The sequence below is a fragment of the Schistocerca americana genome, chromosome 5, assembly GCF_021461395.2.
Source record: "Schistocerca americana isolate TAMUIC-IGC-003095 chromosome 5, iqSchAmer2.1, whole genome shotgun sequence".
NCBI lineage: Eukaryota > Metazoa > Arthropoda > Insecta > Orthoptera > Acrididae > Schistocerca > Schistocerca americana.
The window spans coordinates 627514056-627538132 of NC_060123.1; the positions used below are offsets into that span (position 1 = coordinate 627514056).

The 24077-nt window shown below is 43.4% G+C and overlaps 1 protein-coding gene across 1 annotated transcript in view; it reads right to left on the bottom strand.

Annotated features, from left to right (window-relative positions):
• Positions 1-15362: 15362 nt before the first annotated feature.
• The window catches only part of LOC124615871 (lysozyme-like), a 33075-nt gene continuing 24360 nt past the window's right edge, over positions 15363-24077 (bottom strand). Inside the window, exon 4 of the mRNA XM_047144036.1 lies at positions 15363-15688. Within this exon, the coding sequence (XP_046999992.1) occupies positions 15555-15688 (134 nt within the window). The 3' untranslated portion in view covers positions 15363-15554. The remainder of the gene's footprint in view (positions 15689-24077) is intronic.

A 24077-nucleotide genomic window follows, 5' to 3' on the forward strand; every position in this document is an offset into this window, starting at 1 on the left:
GTTCTCAGGAGCGTAAAGAATTTACCACACGATCTTTTTACAAGAAATTCCACTATGAATTCTGCTGTGGACATTGATAAACTGTATTATCATTGGTTGTTCCAGTTTTTAGCTACTATGTCTCTGTTTTTCGTTAAAAAGGGTCGTCTCTCATAAACTCACTTTCACCGTTAAGACGCCGAACTGCATAGTAGAAAACTGTGGCAACACACGCAGTGGTGGCTCTGACGTGACAACGAAAATTATCACTCGAGACAGACGAGACTTAGTACAGGAATAAAACGCCAGGAGCGCTGCAGTAGACTCACTTGTTCCGGGCTTTCAACTGAGACAAGAAAGTCTATCGTGTGAAAGGCGGTTATGGCGGCAGGCTACAAGTCTGCCTGTACTGCTTTCGACTCCAGTCAGCTATATTTATGTCTCATCTTCCATCAAGTATGTGTCTCGCTGCAACGAATCATGTCTCTTCGGAAAAGAAAAATAAGTCGAGTGTGATGCATTCGTGGTGAGTTAAATCCATATTGGCTGTTAATCGACCGTCTCTGTTTCAAAATATCCTGTCTCATAGTCTGCAGCAGTGCTTGTACAGAGTTGAATAATTCCCGCTTAGATTATGAGACAGAAATGAATATAATTAGATCCATTGCAGATAACAATGAGTATCATGAACATGAAATACACGTACTTTCATAACACACAACGAAAAGCAAAAGCAAACCTCGTGACAAGTCCACCACATAAAACAACATACTAAGCGGCAGCGGTTACCACGCTGGCCTCGCATTCAGGATGACGACGATTCAAATAATCTAGATTTAGGTTTTCGTTCATTTCCGTAAATGGCTTCAGTCAAATGCGGAGATGATTCTTTTCAAAGGGTACGGCTGGTTTCATTCCCCATATTTAATCATTCTGACCTTGTGCACCGTCTCTAACGATCTAGTTGTTGATGGGACGTTAAACCTTAATCTTCCTTTTCCTTTAACAATCTACCAAATAGAAAAATTGTACTTTCTACGAAATAGAAAAACTCATCCACAGCCAAAAGTGGAAAAACAAGATACAGAACGAAGTTCCAGATTATAAGAGCTCACGTAGCTTCACCAACTTTTCAGTTCAATAATGTTAAAACAGAAAATACGTATCGATTAAGAATATATGCGATATATAATATCTGTGCAGCCTACTGCCGTGATGAACATCAAATTGTCGCAGCTTCTTTTTGTCATATACTTCGTCAACCAACATCAGAAATGCGTGTCATCAAGGTGTGCAGAAGACAATCAAGTGACAGATAACACCAGGGTCGACACATCGATAGTTAAATTGAAACAAGCATTGTTTAGAGCGCCATTTTGTTTCTGCTGGACAGCACAGTTTATTGTAATGACATAATTTAAAATACATAAGTCAACAAAAATTTATGGCTGATAGCGATTTCAGCGATTTCTGAAAAACCTTCACATAATGAGGGATCTTGTTGAAACAAATATTTATTTGTCGATATATTCATTATCGTATCGCAATGAAGTCATACTTGGATACGCCTGCTCCGGATAATGTACATTGCATTTGTATTACTTTTGCTGCATCAGTGCATAATAGCTGCGTTCCGGGTTGGTGGAAAGAGTCGGCGCTGCCTGCTTTCCTACCTGTTGTGTTCCAGACCGCATCAGTTCGATACCAGAAGTGATCGAGTTGTTAGACAACAGTTTATAACCGCTGTGAACGCTCGTCCGTTACTGTACACTGCAAAGATTCGTTTAATATGTGACTGTGAATCAGTAAGCATGAAGGTTCTGCCAAAGTATTGAAAGGAATGACCTTCAAACAAATAATTTCTTTTGGGTGATAGCGATCTCAGCGATTTCTGAAAAACCTTCACATAATGAGGGATCTTGTTGAAACAAATATTTATTTGTCGATATATTCATTATCGTATCGCAATGAAGTCATACTTGGGTACACCTGCTCCGGATAATGTAAGCGAGGTGACAGAACGGAAGCTGTGTAGAGAAAATAGGAAGCTGAATATTTATGGATAAAAACAGCTTTAAAAAGTGAATGTTTCGTTGACAGCAAGAAGAACTCCAATAGAACTGAAAAAGAGGCTCACCAACTGTTTTTTCTAGAGGGTATTATTACATGGTAGCGGATCACAGACAATAAAAAATACTTGTGGAGAAAAGTGCTGAAAGTGAAGTGATCTGCCAGAGGGACGAATGAAGAAGTGCTTCTAACAATGGGAGAAGAAAAATATTATTAGAAGCGATAAGTTGTGAAAACATCTGATACTGCAAAGTAATTGCCCGCAAAGAAGAGCCATCGAAGGAAAGATTATTGGAAAGACTGAGAGAGGAAAAATGCTGGGTGTCATTAAAAACGAAGTTAGCAGCAGATTGAGGAAGAGGCACAAGGCAGCGGAAAGTGGCTATCGTCCAATTGGTACCTGTCGTAAGACAAAGGAGATCATTACCAGCGATCATAGTTTACCATAATAGTCCGACATAGAATAATTGAATGTCGCATTATACAGAACCAATACTTGAAATGTGGGTTACTATGTGTGACTGTAAGAATGTTTTGCCATTACCGTTGTTTAACATAAATTGCAAAGCTTTTTCAGTAGATGTAAATTATGTCTGTGTTTAGTACCTCTGCGCAGCTGTATTCAACAGATAGTGATGTAAATCATGTCTACAGACTTTGTTACTAAGAAAACAGTACCAAGACGTCCTACAACTTCCTCAGTCCCAACTGCTGAATTTCTTGCCGTAACTACTGAAGGAGTGACGTCCATCTACAAAGAGGTCGTTAGACACGCAAGTTTCTCTGCGTCACGTCCCACCATGCGTGTACACATACACTTGCATGAGACGGTGCGCGCATTAGCCTTTGTCTGCAGCAACAACTGCTACTTTTATTTCGTTTCATTCATTTCAGTCAAGCCGTTATTGGCAAGATGTTTTCGACGGGATGTGCTTACTCAGCCTCCTCCTCTTAGGTTGCTGTGGCGTTTCAACTTGACGATTTCGCCGGCCCATAAATCAGCGAATTCTTGGGCTGTCGCAAGTCTGACGGCACTTAACGCAGAAGACGTTCGAGTGATCTGAAGAAATTCTCCAGAGCTGTGGAAACACTTAACGCCTAATCGCTGCTCCGGAGAATGCCGCGGCACATCCTCCATCGCCGACAGTTTGATGTAAACTGCCGTCTAATTTTGTCTTCTTCTAGATGTTTATTTACTTAACAAGGCTAAAATTCACACATTTCTTACTGCCAGATGGTATTATTCGAAGATGAAACTATTTATCTCCTGTTATATAGGGTTAATGACATATAGGGTTAATGAGAATTTACTTAACAAGGCTGCAATTCACACATTTTTCGCTGCCAGATGGTATTATTCGAAGATGAAACTGCTTAGCTCCTGTTATATAGGGTTAATGAGAACTCCAGCGACAAACTCTCAGTACTTGTTCAGGAATCTTTCTAATTATTTTCGTATAAGGGACACACGATCTCTGATGACTCGTTAAAGAGTTATTGCGTTTCGTTTGGTTTTACTCCCCTATTCGCTTTGTATCTGTACTGTACTGAAAACAGTGCACACCAGTGCATATGTAGACGGTATGCGTTGTGTCTCTTGTTTGATAACGTAACTGATTCCATTGACTCACGGCATTTGCTGTTGACAACAATAATGTCCACTTGACTCTCCGCCCTCAAGCTTGCTTTGAGTACTTGCCCCAGGACCCCATAGCGGGAGGTGAAGAAAGCCGCTCACCTCACGTATTATAATGATATAACGTAACCAGACAGTGAAATAAACATATAGACAATTAACAATTTTGACTACAGAATAAAGATAGGTATTGCTCCTGTCACAATTCAGGGAGAAAAATAATCCAGCACACTTACCTGACGCCGACTCTGGGATGATGTTTTGGTTCGTGGGGCGCTCAACTGCGCGGTTATCAGCGCCCGTACAAATTCCCAACCTTTGCTCAGTCCAATCTCGCCACTTTCATGAATGATGATGAAATGATGAGGACAACACAAACACCCAGTCATCTCGAGGCAGGTGAAAATTACTGACCCCGCCGGGAATCGAACCCGGGACCCTATGCTCGGGAAGTGAGAACGCGACCGCGAGCTGCGGACCCGACTCCGTGCATCGAGCAGTCATCCGTTCCAAAATCCTATGGGATGCACAGCACGACTCGAATACTCTGGAGCCGATGGTGGATAGTTTACGCACTGTGAAGCCCAGCTGTGTCAGGTCGGAGGCCGATTGCGGGGAACATGTCTCCCTCCAGTTGAAAACTGTAGCCGATGTCACAGATACCTCAGTGACGCTGGGACGCAGGTCGAGGGCGGCGTGCCAGATGGACGACGTGCTATACTTGTCATTGTTTCTTTTTTTCTTTTTACGGCAGTGTCAGTACGTTAACAAACGGTTCAAATGGCTCTGAGCACTATGCGACGTAACTGCTGAAGTCATCAGTCGCCTAGAACTTAGAACTAATTAAACCTAACTAACCTAAGGATATCACACACATCCATGCCCGAGGCAGGATTCGCTCGGTTCCAGACTGTAGCGCCAGAACCGCACGGCCACTTCGGCCGGCCGTACGTTAACAGTGAGACACAGCGGTACGGATAGGTTTACTGATGAAGGAGTGACCTATATGCACTTCGTGTGATTTCACAGCGCGTTATTTGAGATGGTGAAAATAAATGGCACTCTCTCTTTTCCTAAACTTTAATTATCAACCCGGTAAAGGTATTTGACGCCCTTAGCTGGAAGAGACTTTTCATGATGTTGAAAAATATACCGGGTGATGATGATGATGAGCGTTTGGCGTCATTGGCCGGGAGGCCCCTCGCGGGGCAGGTCCGGCCGCCATATCGCAGGTCTTATTACAATCGGCGCCATATTGGGCGACCTGCACGCCGGATGGGGATGAAATGATGATGAACACAACACAACACCCAGTCCCTGAGCGGAGAAAATCTCCGACCCAGCCGGGAATCGAACCCGGGCCCAGAGGACGGCAATCCGTCACGCTGACCACTCAGCTACTGGGGCGGACATACCGGGTGATCAAAAAGTCAGTATAAATTTGAAAACTTAATAAACCACGGAATAATGTAGATAGAGAGCTAAAAATTGACACACATGCTTGGAATGACATGGGGTTTTATTAGAACAAAAAAAAAAGTTCACAAAATGTCCGACAGATGGCGCTGGACTGCAAAACGTCAGTAACTGCGCATGACAATCACGTTACAGAATCGCATCATCCCCAGCCTGGCTGACAAACACCTGCTGGAACGTGCGATGTTTATGCAGGATGGCGCTCCACCCCATATTGCTAGACGCGTGAAAGATCTCTTGCGCGCGTCGTTTGGTGATGATCGTGTGCTCAGCCGCCACTTTCGTCATGCTTGGCCTCCGAGGTCCCCAGACCTCAGTCCGTGCGATTATTGGCTTTGGGGTTACCTGAAGTCGCAAGTGTATCGTGATCGACCGACATCCCTAGGGATGCTCAAAGACAACATCCGACGCTAATGCCTCACCATAACTCCGGACATGCTTTACAGTGCTGTTCACAACGTTATTCCTCGACTACAGCTATTGTTGAGGAATGATGGTAGACATATTGAGAATTTCTTGTAAAGAACATCATCTTTGCTTTGTCTTACTTTGTTATGCTAATTATTGCTATTCTAATCAGATTCTCTCGAACATTTTTTGAACTTTTGTATTTTTTTGGTTCTAATAAAACCCCATGTCATTCCAAGCATGCGTGTCAATTTGTACCTCTCTATCTACTTTATTCCGTGATTTATTCAGTTTTCAAATTTATCCTGACTTTTTGATCACCCGGTACATTTAGATTGGAGAAGTAGAAGTACAATATCAAACACAAGCAAAAGCTGAGAAGTGAAGGTGTAGAGATACTACGTAAAGCTAAAAATAGAAAATGGATGACAAGATTGACCGTTATCGTTAGTTAAACCTTTTTCCATCGAAAAATCTGCGAAAATATTCAGAGCTAAGTGCTAACGTGAAGGGATCTCCCATACACTGCGCAAGATCTGTAGACAGTATTGGCGTAGTAGCTGAGAGTGAGACACATTGGAATTTATATCCCACATTAAAAGCTTCGAACTTCATAAATAGTTAAAAAACACGAAAATCCAAAATTACGGTAGTAAGCAAATCATAGATGAGAAGAACACCACACATTAAAATTTAAAGAAATAAGACAGTAAAAAAAAACGATAATTATGTTATTTAGCCTGTCTAGTGACACACCACAGCATACCACTTGGCTACGCGAAAAAGAATTGCAACAGTAAAACTGGTTTTCAATTATAGGAGCCCACCACGAGTAAGCTAATCGTTTAGTTTAGAAAATAAGGAAAACAACAATTTGTCAAGACGGTCATCTGGAGTGTGCTCCTACCAGAGCAAAATGCTTCTGTCAGGCCACAGAAATGGCGAATATGTTCCTCTGTAAAAGACTCTGTCAGGATAAGGTAAACCAGTTGCCTTAATCACCATTGCGCACATCAAACTTTGTTGAAATGCGAACTCCGTTTGTTACAAAATAGATTATAGAATCGTCGTACTCCTTATCGATCACTGAGCTAGAACATAATTCTGGTTTGTATTTGTCGTAGAAGCAACCGAAACAAAAATTCACAAATCACTCCCCACATTTAATGAAAGCTACTGCCTTGCAGGCACACGGATTTTTCAAAAGCGATACCATATAACACAGTTCGCTTGATTTAAAAAAAATATGGTTCTTTCTTCGATCAACTTCGATGCAACCGCGAGTATTTGATTAGTGTGGCAGCAGTTGCACTAAACTGATGTAGAATTAAAAAATGTATTTTCGTGGAATCTTCCCTCGAAGTGATTTCTCCATTAGTCTTTGCCAACTCAGAAGCGTTTTGAATTTTTTTCGTGAAAATGTTAAACTGCCTGTAGAAGTAAACATCAGAGATTTGGCTAATCTGTACGATCCCTATACAACATAACAAAGACTCGTCAAAATACATGATTAACCGGTCTGATGGTGTTCTTACGATCAGTGGTTGGTCATCTTACCCCAGCCATCAGCTTTCCGAAGTTTCTGCTCTTAGATGTAGCCACTGAGGGCAGATACTATACGGGAAGACAGAAATTGGGATATAGCCAGAAAATAATTGCGGATGTAGAGAGCAAGTGATACTCTGAGATTTAAGAAGTTGGCACAGGAGGGTAAGTAGTGGCGGACTACAAACGCGCCAGAAGATTGAAAACTGACGTAAAAGGAAAGAGAAAGAGAGAATGGATGTTGAAGTAGTTTTATCAGTTACACATGAATTTTTTTCAGGATAGCCTAGCTTCATCAAACAGCCCACGTAGATTTCCTTCCAGATCTACTGTTTACTGAACTGTCCTCTGAACGGCTTAACTTATATCAGCTTTGGGAGGAAGCAGGAGGCAATTCTTTAATGTCCGTTGGCGTTCCGTTCCCTGCCTACTATTAGTCGAAACAGAGAAGATCCTGGCGGTCTTCGACGTTGCTCAAGATAACGAGTACTCCATAATTTTCAACCAATTGACAGCGTTACTCTCCTGTGAAATTTGTCGCCTTTTATGTGGGTAAGTATGCGTATAAACTTTAATAATTTCCTAACTAAGGCGACAATCGATTGGCAATGTGTCAGTCTTCACTTAGTTGCACCCAACTGCTCAATTTCATAAATGTGTCCTCAGGTGTGGTATAATGAGGTCCAAAATCACGACGGGGTTGAGTCTCTTGAACATGGACATAACTGCCGCTCTTCAGCCACAAGTAGAGTTTTTGTCTCGTTAAACGTGCCACTTCCTCCTGCTTAATTGGTGCCAGTTGACTTTTGGGTCGATTTCTCTGGTGTGAAGGTCACCAGGCGGGACATAGACTGCATACTAATATAGAAATCTTGTTGAAATTAGGTCATCATAGCCATAATAACAGCTAATAATACAGGTGTGCTTGATGTCCCGGACGGTGGTTAACAAGATATGCGCTGTAATCAGTGCCCGATCTTTTGCTGTCAATTTACGTGAAGTTCATCAGTCTAAATATCATAGTTATTCTTAATTTCAAGCAAAAACCAATTTCATTTAGTTCTCCCACGTATGTTAATTGTCCATTGTTGTCTGCCTGAGTCCTCTACATAAACGAACAAGCGAAGACAACAGCAACCAGAATATTTTTAAAAAATGTGTGTGAAAAATACGGTTACGGTAGACTAGGCTCCTCAGATTACTTTTCCCGTTACTGACATTACTGTACTGTTGTAACTAATAGCTTTAATAATTCCTTTTCTCCTCTAAAGTTCAACAAACATAGATGCGTAACTCAACAAATTTCACCTGAAGTCGCCACAATACGCAAATTTTTGTAACAAACCATTTTGTAACAAGCCTAGTCTCAGTTTCACAAATTAATTAGGTTGTTTTCTAGTTTATTTTAATAAATCACATTAGTAGATACTGAGAAAGCAACTGAAATGTATGTTTTGACCAGAGGGGCGTAAGTAAAGCGCTATGTCTTTTGGATAATGCACAGGAGAAGCATTAGTTCGTAGGTATCGATTTTCTGGCGCTTTACATTACAGTTACTGAAAAGACAAAGTGCTGCAGGTTTTGGTTTATAAATGTAAGGAATCCATCGTTGGAAATGTAAAGACAAACGCAACGAAAATAGCATACGCACTTTAGTCTTATATGGTTTTTAAATTGATCCTTTTGAAAGCGCTTATTGTGTCAGATTATAAAGAATTTCAGAATACAACATATAGTATAGACAATTTTTGTCGTAATGAGAACATACTGATGGAACAACGATGGAAAGGTTGGAAGAGATGAACAGAATCATGAAACTAGTTGATAGACGAATTTGTTGTGAGACAAGGTAGCAAGAGCTGATTGTTATCGAAAGCAAAACGACTGTAACTGCTATCGGAGACTAATTACTGCTGGAAGGTCCACTGCTTTGTGTTGCAATGGTGAAAGAGTTTATAAGATTACAGCGAATTACATAAATGAACCCCGACGGTACTTTAAACTTGCGATATATTTGTTGAGATATGTTGTATTTAAATCACTAGAACTGTAAACGCTAAAATACGGTCAGTTTAGATATATCTAGTGACTTTGCAATGCATTATCATTGAGAGCGCTCTGGACCAGAAACGCGGTTACAAGCTTCTGAGCACAAGTTCTGCGACGCCCTAGCAGCTAATCGTATTTCCTGCTCTCCCCACCCAGCTAACCACAACTGCCATGAGCTTCACCATTTCTATAGCCCCTGTAGAGGTTCTTAGAAATGGAAATGTCTTAATTTCCTGGAGGGCGCTACCCAGCTGGGGAAAATACGGGTGTAATCAGGGATAATCAGCACAGAAATTGGCTTATTAAGTAGTGTAACACGAGTCGGGACGGCGCCCCGTTTTTTTGCTGGGCAGGTTTTGTGCTGAGAGAACACGCAGCACGCAGTCTGTCCGCTCCGTCTACGCTGCTGCCAGGGACGCAGCAGGCCTAACAAGGCACAACTGAAAACATTGCTTGAGCAGCTAAATCTGGAAAGTGGGAGACTAATACGTTAAGACAAAGTAGCCCCTCCCGTAGCTGTTTTATACAGGCTGTTTCAGGAGGAATTGTAAATATTGGCCGGCCGGGGTGGCCGAGCGGTTCTAGGCGCTACAGTCTGGAACCGCGCGACAGCTACGGTCGCAGGTTCGAATCCTGCCTCGGGCATGGATGTGTCTAATGTCCTTAGGTTAGTTATGTTTAAGTAGTTCTAAGTTCTAGGGGACTGATGACCTCAGAAGTTAAGTCCCATAGTGCTCAGAGCCATTTGAACCATTTTGTAAATATTGTAGTAGGTGATTGTGTAGACGAGTGGTAATATAGACCGATTCAAATAAAACTGATGTGTCTGTGCGTGGCCTAGTACGGAGGAACCTACACCCATGCAGACAGCAAACAATAACTGTATTTGTGGTGTCACCGCCAGACACCACACTTGCTAGGTGGTAACTTAAATCGGCCGCGGTCCATTTAGTTCATGTCGGACCCGCGTGTCGCCACTGTGTGATCGCAGAACTAGCGCCACCACAAGGCAGGTCTCGTGATACGATAGAGGACTCGCCCCAGTTGTACGGACGACCTAGCTAGCGACTAGATGTACGAAGCCTTTCTCTCTCATTAGCCGAGAGACAGAATAGCCTTCAGCTAAGTTAATGGCTACGAACTAGCAAGGCGCCATTAGCCTTACAGTGGTTGTAATTAAAGTCTCCTGTGTATAGTCAAGAGCGATGTACCACAATGATTGATTAAAGATAAGTGTTAATCCAGCTACGTACTTTTCTTCATAGCATTAATTACGTAGCCTGTTCCAGTACTTCACGCCCGTCTGCGTTAGTCTCGCGTGCATTTTCAGCCATCTCGATCTACAAGGTGTTGGCCCAGCAGCCGACACATCAGTATTAATAGTAACACAAATTCACTCTTATCCGACCTGGAGCACTCATTAACGAAAGCATTATTAGTATGGACCACAAAGTGAGACTTCAGTTTCTGAACTCAATCACAGCATGAATCCGAGGTGCCAAAGTGCGGGATGGCCGAGCGTCCGTAAGCCTAGTCTCAGCGTATCAAGGACGAAGTCTGCTGGTGACTTGGAAAACCTCAAGTAACGTGAGCGTAAGTCGGATATCGAGCGCGAGCTCCGACAGATGAGCCGTTGAGTGCAGCCGGCGCCAAGCCCGGAATGCTGCCTGCTAGTCGTTAAATGTAAATGTCGTGTGACTAGGGCCTCCCGTTTTCTGGGTGCAAGTCTTTCGATTTGACGCCACTTCGGCGACTTGCGCGTCGAGGGGGATGAAATGAAGATGACTAAGACAACACAACACCCAGTCCCTGAGCGGAGAAAATCTCCGACCCAGCCGGCAGTCGAACCCGGGCACTAAGGATTGACATTCTGTCGCGCTGACCACTCAACTGCAGGGGGCGGACTGCTAGTCGTTGAGCGGCGTCGTAAGTAGGAAGGTGGGACGATATCCGCGTGGAGCACGTGGCTTGCGGACACAACCAAGTGCCATAATTGCAGAACCACGGCCGTTGATGCGCACGCTGCTGGCAGGGGCGCCTGTTGTGGCGACTGCAGGAGTTATCACGGACAACAAGCTAGTATGTTTTGGTCGGTGTCCGGAGAGTTTACACGCAAGCGGTACATGCGCCGGCGGGTACTGGCTGGTTCCGGCAGATGACTGGAGCCTGCCATCCCGCCGGACGTAGATGTATGTCGGGAAGCCGCACTGGTAGGCGCATAGTTGGAACTACCAAAAACATACCACATAACATGGGTCCTATTTTCATTGGTCACAAAATTGCAGCTGGATAGAGACATAATTTTTCATTTCACAGTTAATTTATCGCTTTTCATGTTAATTTTAAACCTCAAGTTGTGAAGACATGTTTCGAGTTTACATGACGAAATTTTTCAACTGTGATTGTGCTTCTGATTTGTTGACCAATTGAACTTAATAGTTTAAGCATGGCACACGTATTCACACATGCTGAGTATACCGAGGGGCCTGTGACCATACATGTTAAGTCCCATAGTGCTCAGAGCCATTTGAACCATTTGAGTATACCGATATGATATTTGTTTGCGTGTTTTGTTATGCTGCGTGTGGAGAACACAGTAATCGATTTCCTAACCGCAGAGCACCACATTCTAGAGTAATAACAGGTCTTCTGACTAAACTGCGAGTGATTGGTGCAATGCCCTGCAGTCGTCTTTGGCCTGTACGTGCAAGTGTATAGAGTGTGGATATAGTAGAAAACATTATTGAGATGGCAGAATGTAGTTCTGCAACAAGAACACAGAATTTCTACATGTACTATCATTCCACGTACGGAATATCGCTCATGTTACGTATGCATAGTCTGTCTCCTCATTACTCACAACGGATTCAACACCGTCGACAAGAAATTGAAGGCAAACGATTGTAATTTTGTCATTCGCTAATTGCAATTCGCCGAGTAATCGCATTTATTTATCTTATCGCTTTTTAATGGCAGTATTAAATAAAATAGAAACAGTAACCCACGTAATTTACAGTCAGAGGTGTAAATTTTTAATATAGGATGTATCAAAAAGAATCATCCGGTTTGGCACGTCTATATTTCGGAAACTAATAATAAACATGTACAATTCATTTTTTAATACCTTCCCATAGGTGTTCAATATGCCCACCTTGAGATACACGGCATAAGTCAATACGGTATTCACATTGCTCCCACACTGCAGCGACAATGTTATGCGATCTCTCAGCTCATTCGTTGTTGTTGGTGACGGAGGAACATAAACAGAGTCTATAATCATATACAGTCAGATCAGGTGACCTTTGAGGCCAGTAATGTAAGGCTGAATCATTTTCTCCAGTGCGAGCGATCCATCGTTCAGTAATCCTTTGATTTAAAAATTCCCGTACTTCCATATGACAGTGTGGCGATGCCCCATCCTGTTGGTAAATGAAATCATTCGAATCAGTCTCCAACTGAGGTAAAACAAAGTTCTCAAGCATATCGAGATGTGTGCTTCCTGTAACAGTGTTCTCGGCAAAGAAAAATGGACCATACACCTTTTCCCGAAAACTACACAAAACACATTAAATTTTGGAGAGTCCCTCAAGTGTTGTGGTATCATGTGGTTGTTCCGTACCCGATAAGAGTGGAAGGAAACTGTCATACTCCATCTTGCCAAGAACGAAATTACATAACTCACACCTTGTTGTTTGTCACCTTCACGATGAGCTTGCAGTAGCTGAATTTTGTGTGGTTTCATGTGTAAACGTCGACACAACACACACCAGGCGGACATCGGGGATATGTTGAGCTGTGCACATGCACGGCGAACGGATTTCTGTGGCTTCTAGTGAAGCTATGGCGGATGCGTTTGATGTCTGTGTAAGACACTCCTGGACAAGACCCACAGCCCAACAGACAAACATTTTTAAATGCGCTTCTGTGGTGAGTGTATCTAATACTGAAATTTCTACTTTTTTGTCTGTGTGATATAAATCGAGCTGCAATCTTGACGTGTGATTTGATAGATTTCAGATGTACTGCGTTTTTCTGTGTTAGTGTTGGCTGTCCTCAATTTTGTTTCAGTCTCTAATGACATCTACGTTGACAGGAGGTTAAACCCAATCTCCTTTCCTTCATTCCTTGCTATTATTTAAACATTTTTTTTAAACCGCAGTCAATAAAATTGTTCTGAGAATGTGATCGCATTGTCAATGTGTGAAATACTCCGACGTTCCAGCTACTGTTGCAAATGGCTTTTCTCAGGGTGTTTATATTAGTTACTTTTGCAGTTAGCCGAAACACACCGAGGAAGATCTTTTGCAACAGTGGCCGAAACGTTGGCGAATTTTACACATTGCCAGTGCGGTCACATGCCCAGAACTATTTCATTGAATGTGACAACGGCCGCGGAAATCTACTATTACATTAAGCTTTCTTGTTGTGCGTGGGTGGGCACTATTTATCCTTGTGTATGTTTCTTATTCGAGTCAAGTGTGCATTGTCTTTGTAAGGCAGAGCCATCACTGTCGACGCAGCAAACAGATGTTTCTTGTGAACCACGAGCGGGTTACAAACTCGTGACTCTCACGCATTGTTCGTTCAAGATGTCGTGCCATTTTGACACTCGTGTTCCTACTTTTCTTTTCATACTAACTTGACAGGAGGTTAAACTCAATCTCCTTTCCTTCCTTGGTTGCTATTTTTTAAACATTTTTTTAAGCCACAGTCAAGGTTACCTGCTTGCGCTGTTCTTTATTTGCATCATACACAGCAGGAGAGGATGAAATACGAAAAGTAACTTTACCTTATAATATCTAGAGGCCCTGGGAACATAGCAGATGGGCGGTAAGCACATTAGTAAATATTTTTACATCCAAACCTTGCGAAGTATGGTAAAGTGTATGACAGAGGATACTTCCATCGCACCAGTTATTAGGGATTCTTTCCACTACATTCAAATATGGAGTGCAAGAAGGATGGCTGTTTAAAAGCCTCTGATACTTGTGTGTTGTGATCTTCAGTTCATAGACTGGTTTGGTACAGCTCTTAAAGCTAGTCTATCCTTTTAATGTCTGTTCAACTCTGTATCACTTGAACCACATTACTGTTGACGAACCTTGGTCTCCCTCTAAACTGGTACTCTCAACACTCCATTTTATTAGCAAATTGACGATTCCTTAACGCCTCAGGATGTGTTCTATCAACCGATCCCTTCTTTTGTGAAGTTGTTCCATAATTATATTTCCTCTTCTGTTCGGTTCAGTACCTCTGCATTAATTACTCGATCTACTCGTCTAATCTTCAACATTCTTCTGTAGATAGCCGTTTCAAACGCTTCTATCTTCTTATGTCTGTAACTGTTTTTGGTTCACGCTCCACTTCAGTATCTGATACACAGCAGACAAATAGCTTCAGAAGAGAATTTCTAACACATTTATGTTAAATGTTAATGAAGATGATGATTGTTGACAATTAGATGTAAAAACTTGTTGTACATTTATTACTCGTGTATACCGAGGTGATACAGCTCGCTAGTCGAACATATGCAAGTCTCTTCATCTGAGCAAACAATTTACAAGCTACACCGACTTGAAACTGCTTATTGTAATAAATCCTTCATCTCCTTCTACAATTTTCCTCCGCCCCCTTACCCCTCCCTCATCACACACACACACACACACACACACACACACAGACACACACCATACACACACACACATACACACACATACACTTCCCTTCCCTGTACCCTACGATTAATATTTTTACGACAAAATAAAATTGTGTGGTAATAGAATAGTTCCAGACTGCGCTGTGGTTTTTCTTCAAAAAGGTAGCTACTAAAAATCAGAAAATGAAAGAAAGGAACAGAAAGTACACGAGTGCGCAGTTGGTATGTTCAGTTGTGATATCAGTGTATGTGCTGTCGAATAAGTTAAACACAGATGCAACAGTCTTCCTCTTTGAAATAGCTTCATCAGCTTCTGTGTCGGTTTCGTTACGTATTTTATCAAGACTTTTCACCAGAGAAAAATGTGTGGTAGTTACCGGGAGCAGAACCCATTTCATTGCTTTGGCGTCAGTAGTCCACTGTCCTAAGCATTAGCTCATATATATATCTTATACGATCCAGTATCAGACTTAGCTACATGGCGGGTGATACCCAAACACCACTCCTAAAAAACCGGATAAAAGTGTAATAAACAAGAGAAAATATTAATGAAATGATTTATTTGGCGAGTAATGTTTGGGACAGACAACACAACATATATATGACAGCTAGCATTGTGTATGGAGAAAACAATGAAGTGTAAAGTCTTGGACACAGCAGTACAATATTTCATATATATTCTGAAAAATATAGAACAAGAAGGAAGGCGTGTTTGGCACGCCATGCAGGGTGGAATCAGCAGCTCGAGACGTCAGGCAGCGACTTGCCGTCGCACTTGTTCCTCCAGCCGTACCAGCCGCGGAAGCCGTGTCGCTGGAAGATCTTCTTGGCGCACCGCACGTCGTCCGACACGTCATTGTTCAGCAGATCTGCGACAAAACAGCCAGCAAGCTTAGCTCATCGTTTGCTCATCATTTTATACGGGGTGACGCAGCCAAAGCAGGCCGCCACAAGTACAGGGTGTAACGGGTGTAGGTGCTGATATTTTGTACGTGGTACCTTAAAATGTACATCAATGTGTTGGTTGCTTTTTCTCTACGTCATACAGTCTTCTCACAACCTCTAAGGCCTGATGTTTACTGCACTATAGTAACTGCACCGCTAAGTGTCAGCCCGGTCTAACCATTTTGCGTCCACACTTCATCATCTAACATACTGCTCGGGAGAAAATAAGCATTAATGGCTTTCTCTCTCCACATGTACTTGGAGATACTAACCAAACTAAAAATATACTGCTCTTAATAGCTATTATTAGTCTGCAGTTTAAGCATTACTGATGTAATGTTGTTCAGTACACCATTCTCAACCACCAATAGCAATATCTGCACTTATACACTCTGCATATCTGGAACATACAATCATGGTCATAAATTAAGGATAATGCTGATAAATGGTGAAGCAACGCTCTGTTGGGCGGTTTACGAGTTTAAATCACCTCGGTGTATGACTGTGCGGTGCATTTGACCTGCAGTCGTCACACGGTGGCGCTGGCAGCAGTCCAAATACGCAGAGGTGTGTTGGTGCATGTCAGAGTACGGTGCAGCGAGTAAGTGGACAGACGTTTTCAGACGTGCTAATGGTGACTGTGTTGAAAATGGCTCAAATAATACATATTGGGGACGTTATGAGGGGTAGAATACTAGGGGGACTAGAGGCTGGTCAAACACAGCAGGTCGTAGCACGTGCCCTCCGTGTGCCACAAAGTGTGATCTCAAGATTATGGCAACGATTCCAGCAGACAGGAAACGTGTGCAGGCGCTACAGTACGAGACGTCCACAATGTACAACAACACAGATATCTCACCATCAGTGCCCGCAGACGACCACGGAGTACTGCAGGTAGCCTTGCTCGGGACCTTACCGCAGCCAGTGGAACACTTATCTCCAGGCACACAATCTACAGACGACTGAACAGACATGGTTTACTCGCCCGGATACCTGCAAGGTGCATTCCACTGACCCCTAGTCACAGGAGAGCCCGTAAAACCTGGTATCAAGAACACAGTACATGGTCATTGGAACAGTGGTCCCAGGTTATGTTCACGGACGAGTCCAGGTATAGTCTGAACAGTGATTCTCTCCGGGTTTTCATCTGGCGTAAACCAGGAACCAGATATTAACCCCTTAATGTCCTTGAAAGGGACCTGTATGGAGGTCGTGGTTTGATGGTGTGGGGTGGTATTATGATTGGTGCCCGTACTCTCCTGCATGTCTTTGACAGAGGAACTGTAACAGGTCAGGTGTATCGGGTCGTCATTCTGCACCAGTTATGTCCGCCCTTTCAGGGGTGCATTGGGTCCCAGCTTCCTCCTGGTGGATGATAACGCACGGCCCCACCGAGCAGCCATCGTGGAGGAGCACCTTGAAACAGAAGATATCAGGCGAATGGAGTGGCCTGCCTGTTCTCCGGACCTAAATCCCATCGAACACGTCTCGGATGCTCTCGGTCGACGTATCACTGCACGTCTTCAAACCCTTACGACACTACAGGAGCCCCGACACGCACTGGTGCAAGTATGGGAGGCTATACTCTAGCAGCTGCTCGACCACCTGATACAGAGTATGCCAACCCGTTGTGCGGCCTGTGTACGTGTGCATGGGGATCATATCAGATATTGATGTCGGGGTATATGCACAGGAAACAGTGGCGTTTTGTAGCACATGTGTTTCGCGACTGTTTTCTCAACTTATCAGCAAAACCGTGGACTCATAGTTTTGTGTCGTATGTGTTCCCTATGTGCCTATGCTATTAGCGCCAGTTTTGTGTAGTGCCAGGTTGTGTGGCACTACATTCTGCAATTATCAAAATGGTTCAAATGGCTCTGAGGGCTATGCGACTTAACTTCTGAGGTCATCAGTCGCCTAGAACTTAGAACTAATTAAACCTAACTAACCTAAGTGTGGTGTCACCGCCAGACACCACATTTGCTAGGTGGTAGCCTTTAAATTGGCCGCGGTCCGTTAGTATACGTCGGACCCGCGTGTCGCCACTATCAGTGATTGCAGACCGAGCGCCGCAACACGGCAGGTCTAGAGAGACTTCCTAGCACTCGCTCCAGTTGCACAACCGACTTTGCTAGCGATGGTTCACTGACAAAATACGCTCTCATTTGCCGAGACGATAGTTAGCATAGCCTTCAGCTACGTCATTTGCTACGACCTAGCAAGGCGCCATTATCAGTTGCTATTGATATTGTAAGGAATGCTCAGACAAGAGCTACGTTCAACATTACTGGATTAAAGTTAAGTATTCCACCAGCTACATCCTTTTTTTTACTAGTCTAACTTCCTTGTCCTGTTCCAGACCTCACGCCAGCCTGCGTGAGCTAAAACACGTGCCTTTCGGCTTTTTCTTACATTAGTGGGTTGGCCCTCTTGCCAGTCCACAACACTAAGGACATCACACACATCCATGCCCGAGGCAGGATTCGAACCTGCGACCGTAACGATCGCTCGGCTCCAGACTGTAGCGCCCAGAACCGCACGGCCACTCCGGCCAGCCTGCAATTATCCTTAATTTATGAGCATGAGTGTGGTTTCGACTCTCCCCCGTTTAACTCTCTTCTATGATACTTATTTTCATGTCTTTAACGCGACATCGCGTCCGTATTCCGGCTCCAGACTGCCCACTGCAGACTCAAACATGACGTCCGATCGCACTAGACGCTCCGCAGTTCAAAGAGAATCACCAGCGGAAGAAACAGTTCACCACCCTGGTTAAGGCGAGCAGTACGCTTACAACATCGCCTCGAAATATACGCAATATTTCATAATCGGTTTTGAGACATCGAAACAAGGTCCCAAACAATGGTTGAAATTAAACTGATGGGTTTCTGAGTGCTACAGTGCGGGCTGTATACATCAGAGGACGCTGAAACATCGTAGGCTAATGTTCCATTAGTCGCTGCGCTCGCGAAGTATGCTGAAAAAAAAAATAGCTCCACATTCTACCACTATGTGAAAATATGACGCTATAAGCAGTCAGAATGTGATGTGGGTGCAGGAAAAGAGGATAAACGCTCAAACACATGATAGCGGAGGTTCTGACACATTTATTCGGATATGGTCGCAAGTTACAGCATGTGTTCAGTTTGGTCTCCCAACTCAGCAATACGTTGCATCCGTAACACGGCATGGTTGACAGTTGCTTGCAGCATATCCAGCGTAACCTCAGCGATATATCATGGCATGCGATTCTTCAGATCAGTAAAAATCCAGATACATCCCTGATAGACCCGATATTTCAGATATCCCCATAACCAGAAGGGGAATGCTTAAGGAATGCTTAAAAAATTTGTCTGAGAAAATTCAAAGTCTATTCATGCAGTCAACTGTTTGGTGTTGACAACAGAGACCAACGAAACTGGATTGTTTGCGAAGCTCGCTCTTTGTTTGCGAAGCTCGCTCATGAAGGAGATTGCTTGTTGCTATTGCTGCACTGGACGTGTCGCGGTCACTGATTTAGAGGATCGAAGATCAGTTAATACTGAATACTAAATAGCAGTTTGTTGATGACAAGTCACCGATTAAACACAGGAGAAGCAATGAAAAACGTCGCATCATTCATCATCATCACCATGCCAGCTGTCCCACGATGCGTCATTGTTTGACCATCAAAAACATAGAATTAATGTCTCATTACCCATATTCACCTGGTCTATTACGTAACTACTTGTTTTTGTTCCCTCATCTCAAAGAGCCTACGCCTTGGCCAGGCACCTAACGAATCCTTCCAAACTCATGTTTCTGATGTACCAACATTAGAGCGGAAAAAGTTTGTAGAAGTAGTTCAGACGCATGCAGATGTGTATAAATTGTATGAAAGATAACTTTGAGAAACAACAAAACTGTTTGTACTAATAATTATTTTTTCTTTCTTTTTGTTAAAGGAAGTGTCGTTTTCCCACTCCTGCTACTGCTGCCACTCCCCTCTCGCCCACTATCTGTAACACACACACACACACACACACACACACACACACACACACACACACACACACAAAACCTCGCGCACCTCTAAGTAATTCGTCACTTGACTTCGTTCCTGCTACCTTCAAGAGTGTTCAATACGCCTAGCACTTCGGCAGACAGATGGAGACAGACCGACGTGAGAACCAGAACGACGCTCGCGGAACCGTTGAACTGCAGAACTTACGATCAGCAAGTCTCTGCCACATATGAGACTATATCCAGTCAGTCCAAACAGTTTCGAGACTATCAATAAAAAACAGAGAAAAGTTATTAAGATGGTTTTAATGCTTCAGGTGTTGTACAGAGTGTACCCCGCTTGAGCATTACGCGCAGAACGTGTATACATCCGTGTGAAACTGCCAGAAAAGCTCTTCGTTGGGATGTTGACTAACTTTCGCATAATACTGGCTTCAGTATCGGTTGTGTCATCAAAGCGTTGACCCTTTACACGAACAGCTGAGTTAGAGATATTGTTCCATCACCGTTTGTGACACATCAACAGACACATTACGGACACACGTCTAATACGTAGCACTGCCTTCTGAGAGCTGCCTGGTCGAATATACACATGTTGTTTGCAGTTGTTAGTGCAAGTTGCACCGCAATTGCTGCGTTGACGTCGCTTAACACTCTGCCGTCCGGCGACACCACAATGGTGTCGTCTGCTTACAAGGGAACCTCCCCATCGCACCCCCCTCAGATTTAGTTATACGTTGGCACAGTGGATAGGCCTTGAAAAACTGAACACAGATCAATCGAGAAAACAGGAAGAAGTTGTGTGGAACTATGAAAAAAATAAGCAAAATATACAAACTGAGTAGTCCATGCGCAGGATATGCAACATCAACGAGAATGTGAGCTCAGGAGCGCTGTGGTCCCGTGGCTAGCGTAAACACCTGCGGAATGAGAGGTCCTTCGTTCAAGTCTACCCTCGAATGAAAATTTTAATTTTTTGTTTTCAGACAATTATCAAAGTTCAGGCACTCACACATAATCAACTTCGCTCTCCAAAATTCCAGGACATGTTCAGTTTTGCCTGGACATATGCAGGATTTGACGGTCTACACACGGAAAAATTTGAAAACGTTAAAAACATATGTTTTGATAGAGCACAGGCAAAACTGTGCGACTGTGAAACTGTTGCATTCATTTGTTGCAGTTTATGTGACAAACTCTTATGTTTTCATCACTTTTTTGGAAGTGATTATCACATCCACAAGAAAATCTAAATCGGGCAAGGTAGAAGAATCTTTTTACCCATTCGCCAAGTGTACAAGTTAGGTGGGACGACAACATATTCCTGTCATGTGAAGCACATGCCGTCACCAGTGTCGTATAGAATATATCAGACGTGTTTTCCTGTGGAGGAATCGGTTGACCTATGACCTTGCGATCAAATGTTTTCGGTTCCCATTGGAGAGGCACGTCCTTTCGTCTACTAATCGCACGGTTTTGCAGTGCGGTCGCAAAACACAGACACTAAACTTATTACAGTGAACAGAGGCGTCAATGAACGAACGGACAGATCATAACTTTGCGAAAATAAAGAAATTAAAATCTTCACTCGAAGGAAGACTTGAACCAAGGACCTCTCGTTCCCCAGGTGCTCACGCTAACCACGGGACCACGGCGCTCCTGAGTTCACATTCGCCTTGATGTTGCTTATCTTGCACATGGACTACTCAGTTTGTATATTTTGCTTATTTTTTCATAGTTGCACTCAACTTCTTCCTGTTTTCTCGATTAATCTGTGTTCAGTCTTTCAAGCCCTATCCACTGTGCCAACTTATAACTAAATCTGAGGGGGGTGCGATGTGGAGGTTCCCTTGTTAGTATCGCTCAGTGGCCGGCGACACCACAGTGGTGTGAGCATAGTATCGCGCAGTGGCCGGCGACAGCACTTTAGTATCTTTTGGATTCTGTTGGTGTTTTGTTTAGGTGACAATAAATTACAACGTTAACAAGTTTTTTTGTTTTTATAAGTACTTGTGCCCTTTCATCACGGCAGACGAAATAGACGATACGATTATTTACGATGAATACGTGGAGCAAATATTGGAGGTTGTCACTACATCACGTACGTCTCATCTTGATCCGATTGACAGACTTCCCGGTCACATAAAACAACACCAACTTATAGGCTTACGTATTTCCGAAACGAAGAAACTGCCATGTATGCTTCAAAAACAAAACAAAAAAAGAACAAGTTAAAGAGCGAGTCTTGTGAAGTTGCGTTACATCTTGGAGACTGTTTTGCTGCATGTCATATGAAAGAGAAATACTAAGTACCAAAAACAATGCAAATAAACAAATATATGAAACAAAAAAATTTTGTATTTATTTACGTATGTATATCTTCGATATTTCATGAAAGTAGGGGAACAGAGTTGAGAACTTATGAGAACTAACGATGAGATTAGTAAAACTTAACAATTTATAATGTCCCGAAAACATCAAGAACGGCCGGCGACAAGCCAAGTAATCCGAATTAGCGCTGCCGGCGCCAAGCGAATAAATTCGTACGAGACGTGCAAACGGCAAAGTATTAAGCTCCAGGAATAAAATTTGTGTCGGAACCTTTTGAACGGGTGTTGTAGGCTCCACGTCCCCAGAAGGCGTGGAAAAAAAGGAGAGAAATACAGGAATTGTAACCCATACGCTGCTAGGCCAACGCATTGAGACCCATAAAGCGTGCATTGAAAAGCCGTGTCAACTGGCCGGCTTCCCCTAATGACCCGACAGAACGGTAGCTGTTCCGTCATTTGAGAAGGGTTGGAAAAACTCTTCTGCGGTGTGAGCTGAATGCCCCATAACGGAATAGAGGCAACGCGAAGATCGTTACGGCCCAGATATTTGTGAGATGAACCGGTCGTTACTTATCTCTAAATATTTGAACTCTCTCGCTCTCCACAAATTACCCTTGCAGGCGACTTTTACTACCGAAATATTTATAAACGCGCTTCTCACGCGCACTTATAGTCGAGGCTATAAACGGGTGATTTTCTGTTACGTTGTTTACAGTAAAGGTACATCAGTATCCGGTTATAGCCGTCTGCGTGGTTTATTCTAGCTGGTAGTATTGTTTCACAAGACGCGGAAACCTGACGTAACACAACACTCTTCTGCAAAATTCCAATTTAATTGATCGCACAAAGTAAAGCTCACATGAATTCGGAATCCGATTTGATCATTACACTGCTCACGATGTGAGAATGAGTTTCTCCAGGCAGTTGTGAATGGAACGGAGGGGGCAACCAGATCGTATGAAATTGTTCTTTGGCATACTCTCGCGTTCACAAAATATTGATACAGTATTGATTATGACTGGGCCAGATTCGATGCATTTACTCTGGCACCGACGCAACAGAGCAGACAGTTATAGACAATAGAAACTCATAATGAGATATGAATTAGAAGTTGTTGCATTTGTCTCCATCTGGAAATTGCGTGGTCCAAACTACACTACCTGTGAAAAAAGAAACACCCAGAATACATGGACATTTCTCTATGCAGCTTCGTATACATACGCGCCATCAGGGGCCATGTAAGTGATTAGAGTTGCAATTTTGCGTGTTTAGTATTTTAGTATTGTTGTCAAGCCTGGCGAGGTATATAAGGGGCGTGAACAGTGTCAGACCTTGAGTGATCGCTGTGGAGGAGTTGCTGTGTACTCGTGTGAGACAGCGTCATCAGCACCTGAAGCAGTTTGCTTCTTAGTGTTTCTCCATTTGGCTGGCTCGTCGAATCGCCCAATATCCAGTTTGTGAGACATTCGGATGTAACAGTGGCCGACGCTGGACTGTATGAAAACGTCATAACAGGCATACCCATTGTAAAAGTTCTGGTCTGTCAAGTCTACGCACCAAATGGAGAATCGCCGTATTGTGCACCAAGCACATCGTAACACCTACACATCTGCGCCTGCCATCCGAGAACAGGAGGGAATTCTGTGTCATCACACACCATTAGGCGAAGACTAGCATCAGGCGGACTAGGGAATTGCCGCCACTTATGTAGCTTGCTGCTAACACCACAACAAAAAACGGCTGCGTTTCGAGTGATGCCATGTCCGGGAAGAAAGGATTGCTGATGAATGTCGACGCACTGTGTTCAGCGCTGAATCGTGCACTACCTAAGGTTACCATCGGCGGCGGGTGTGGCGACAGGGTTGGAAGAAGTCCCATTCTTTCAGTGTTTTGGAGAGGCACAACGGTGTTATTCCTGGCGTCATTGCGTGGGGAGATTTGAGACATGACTTCAGGCCGCGGCTGGTAGACACTGATGGAA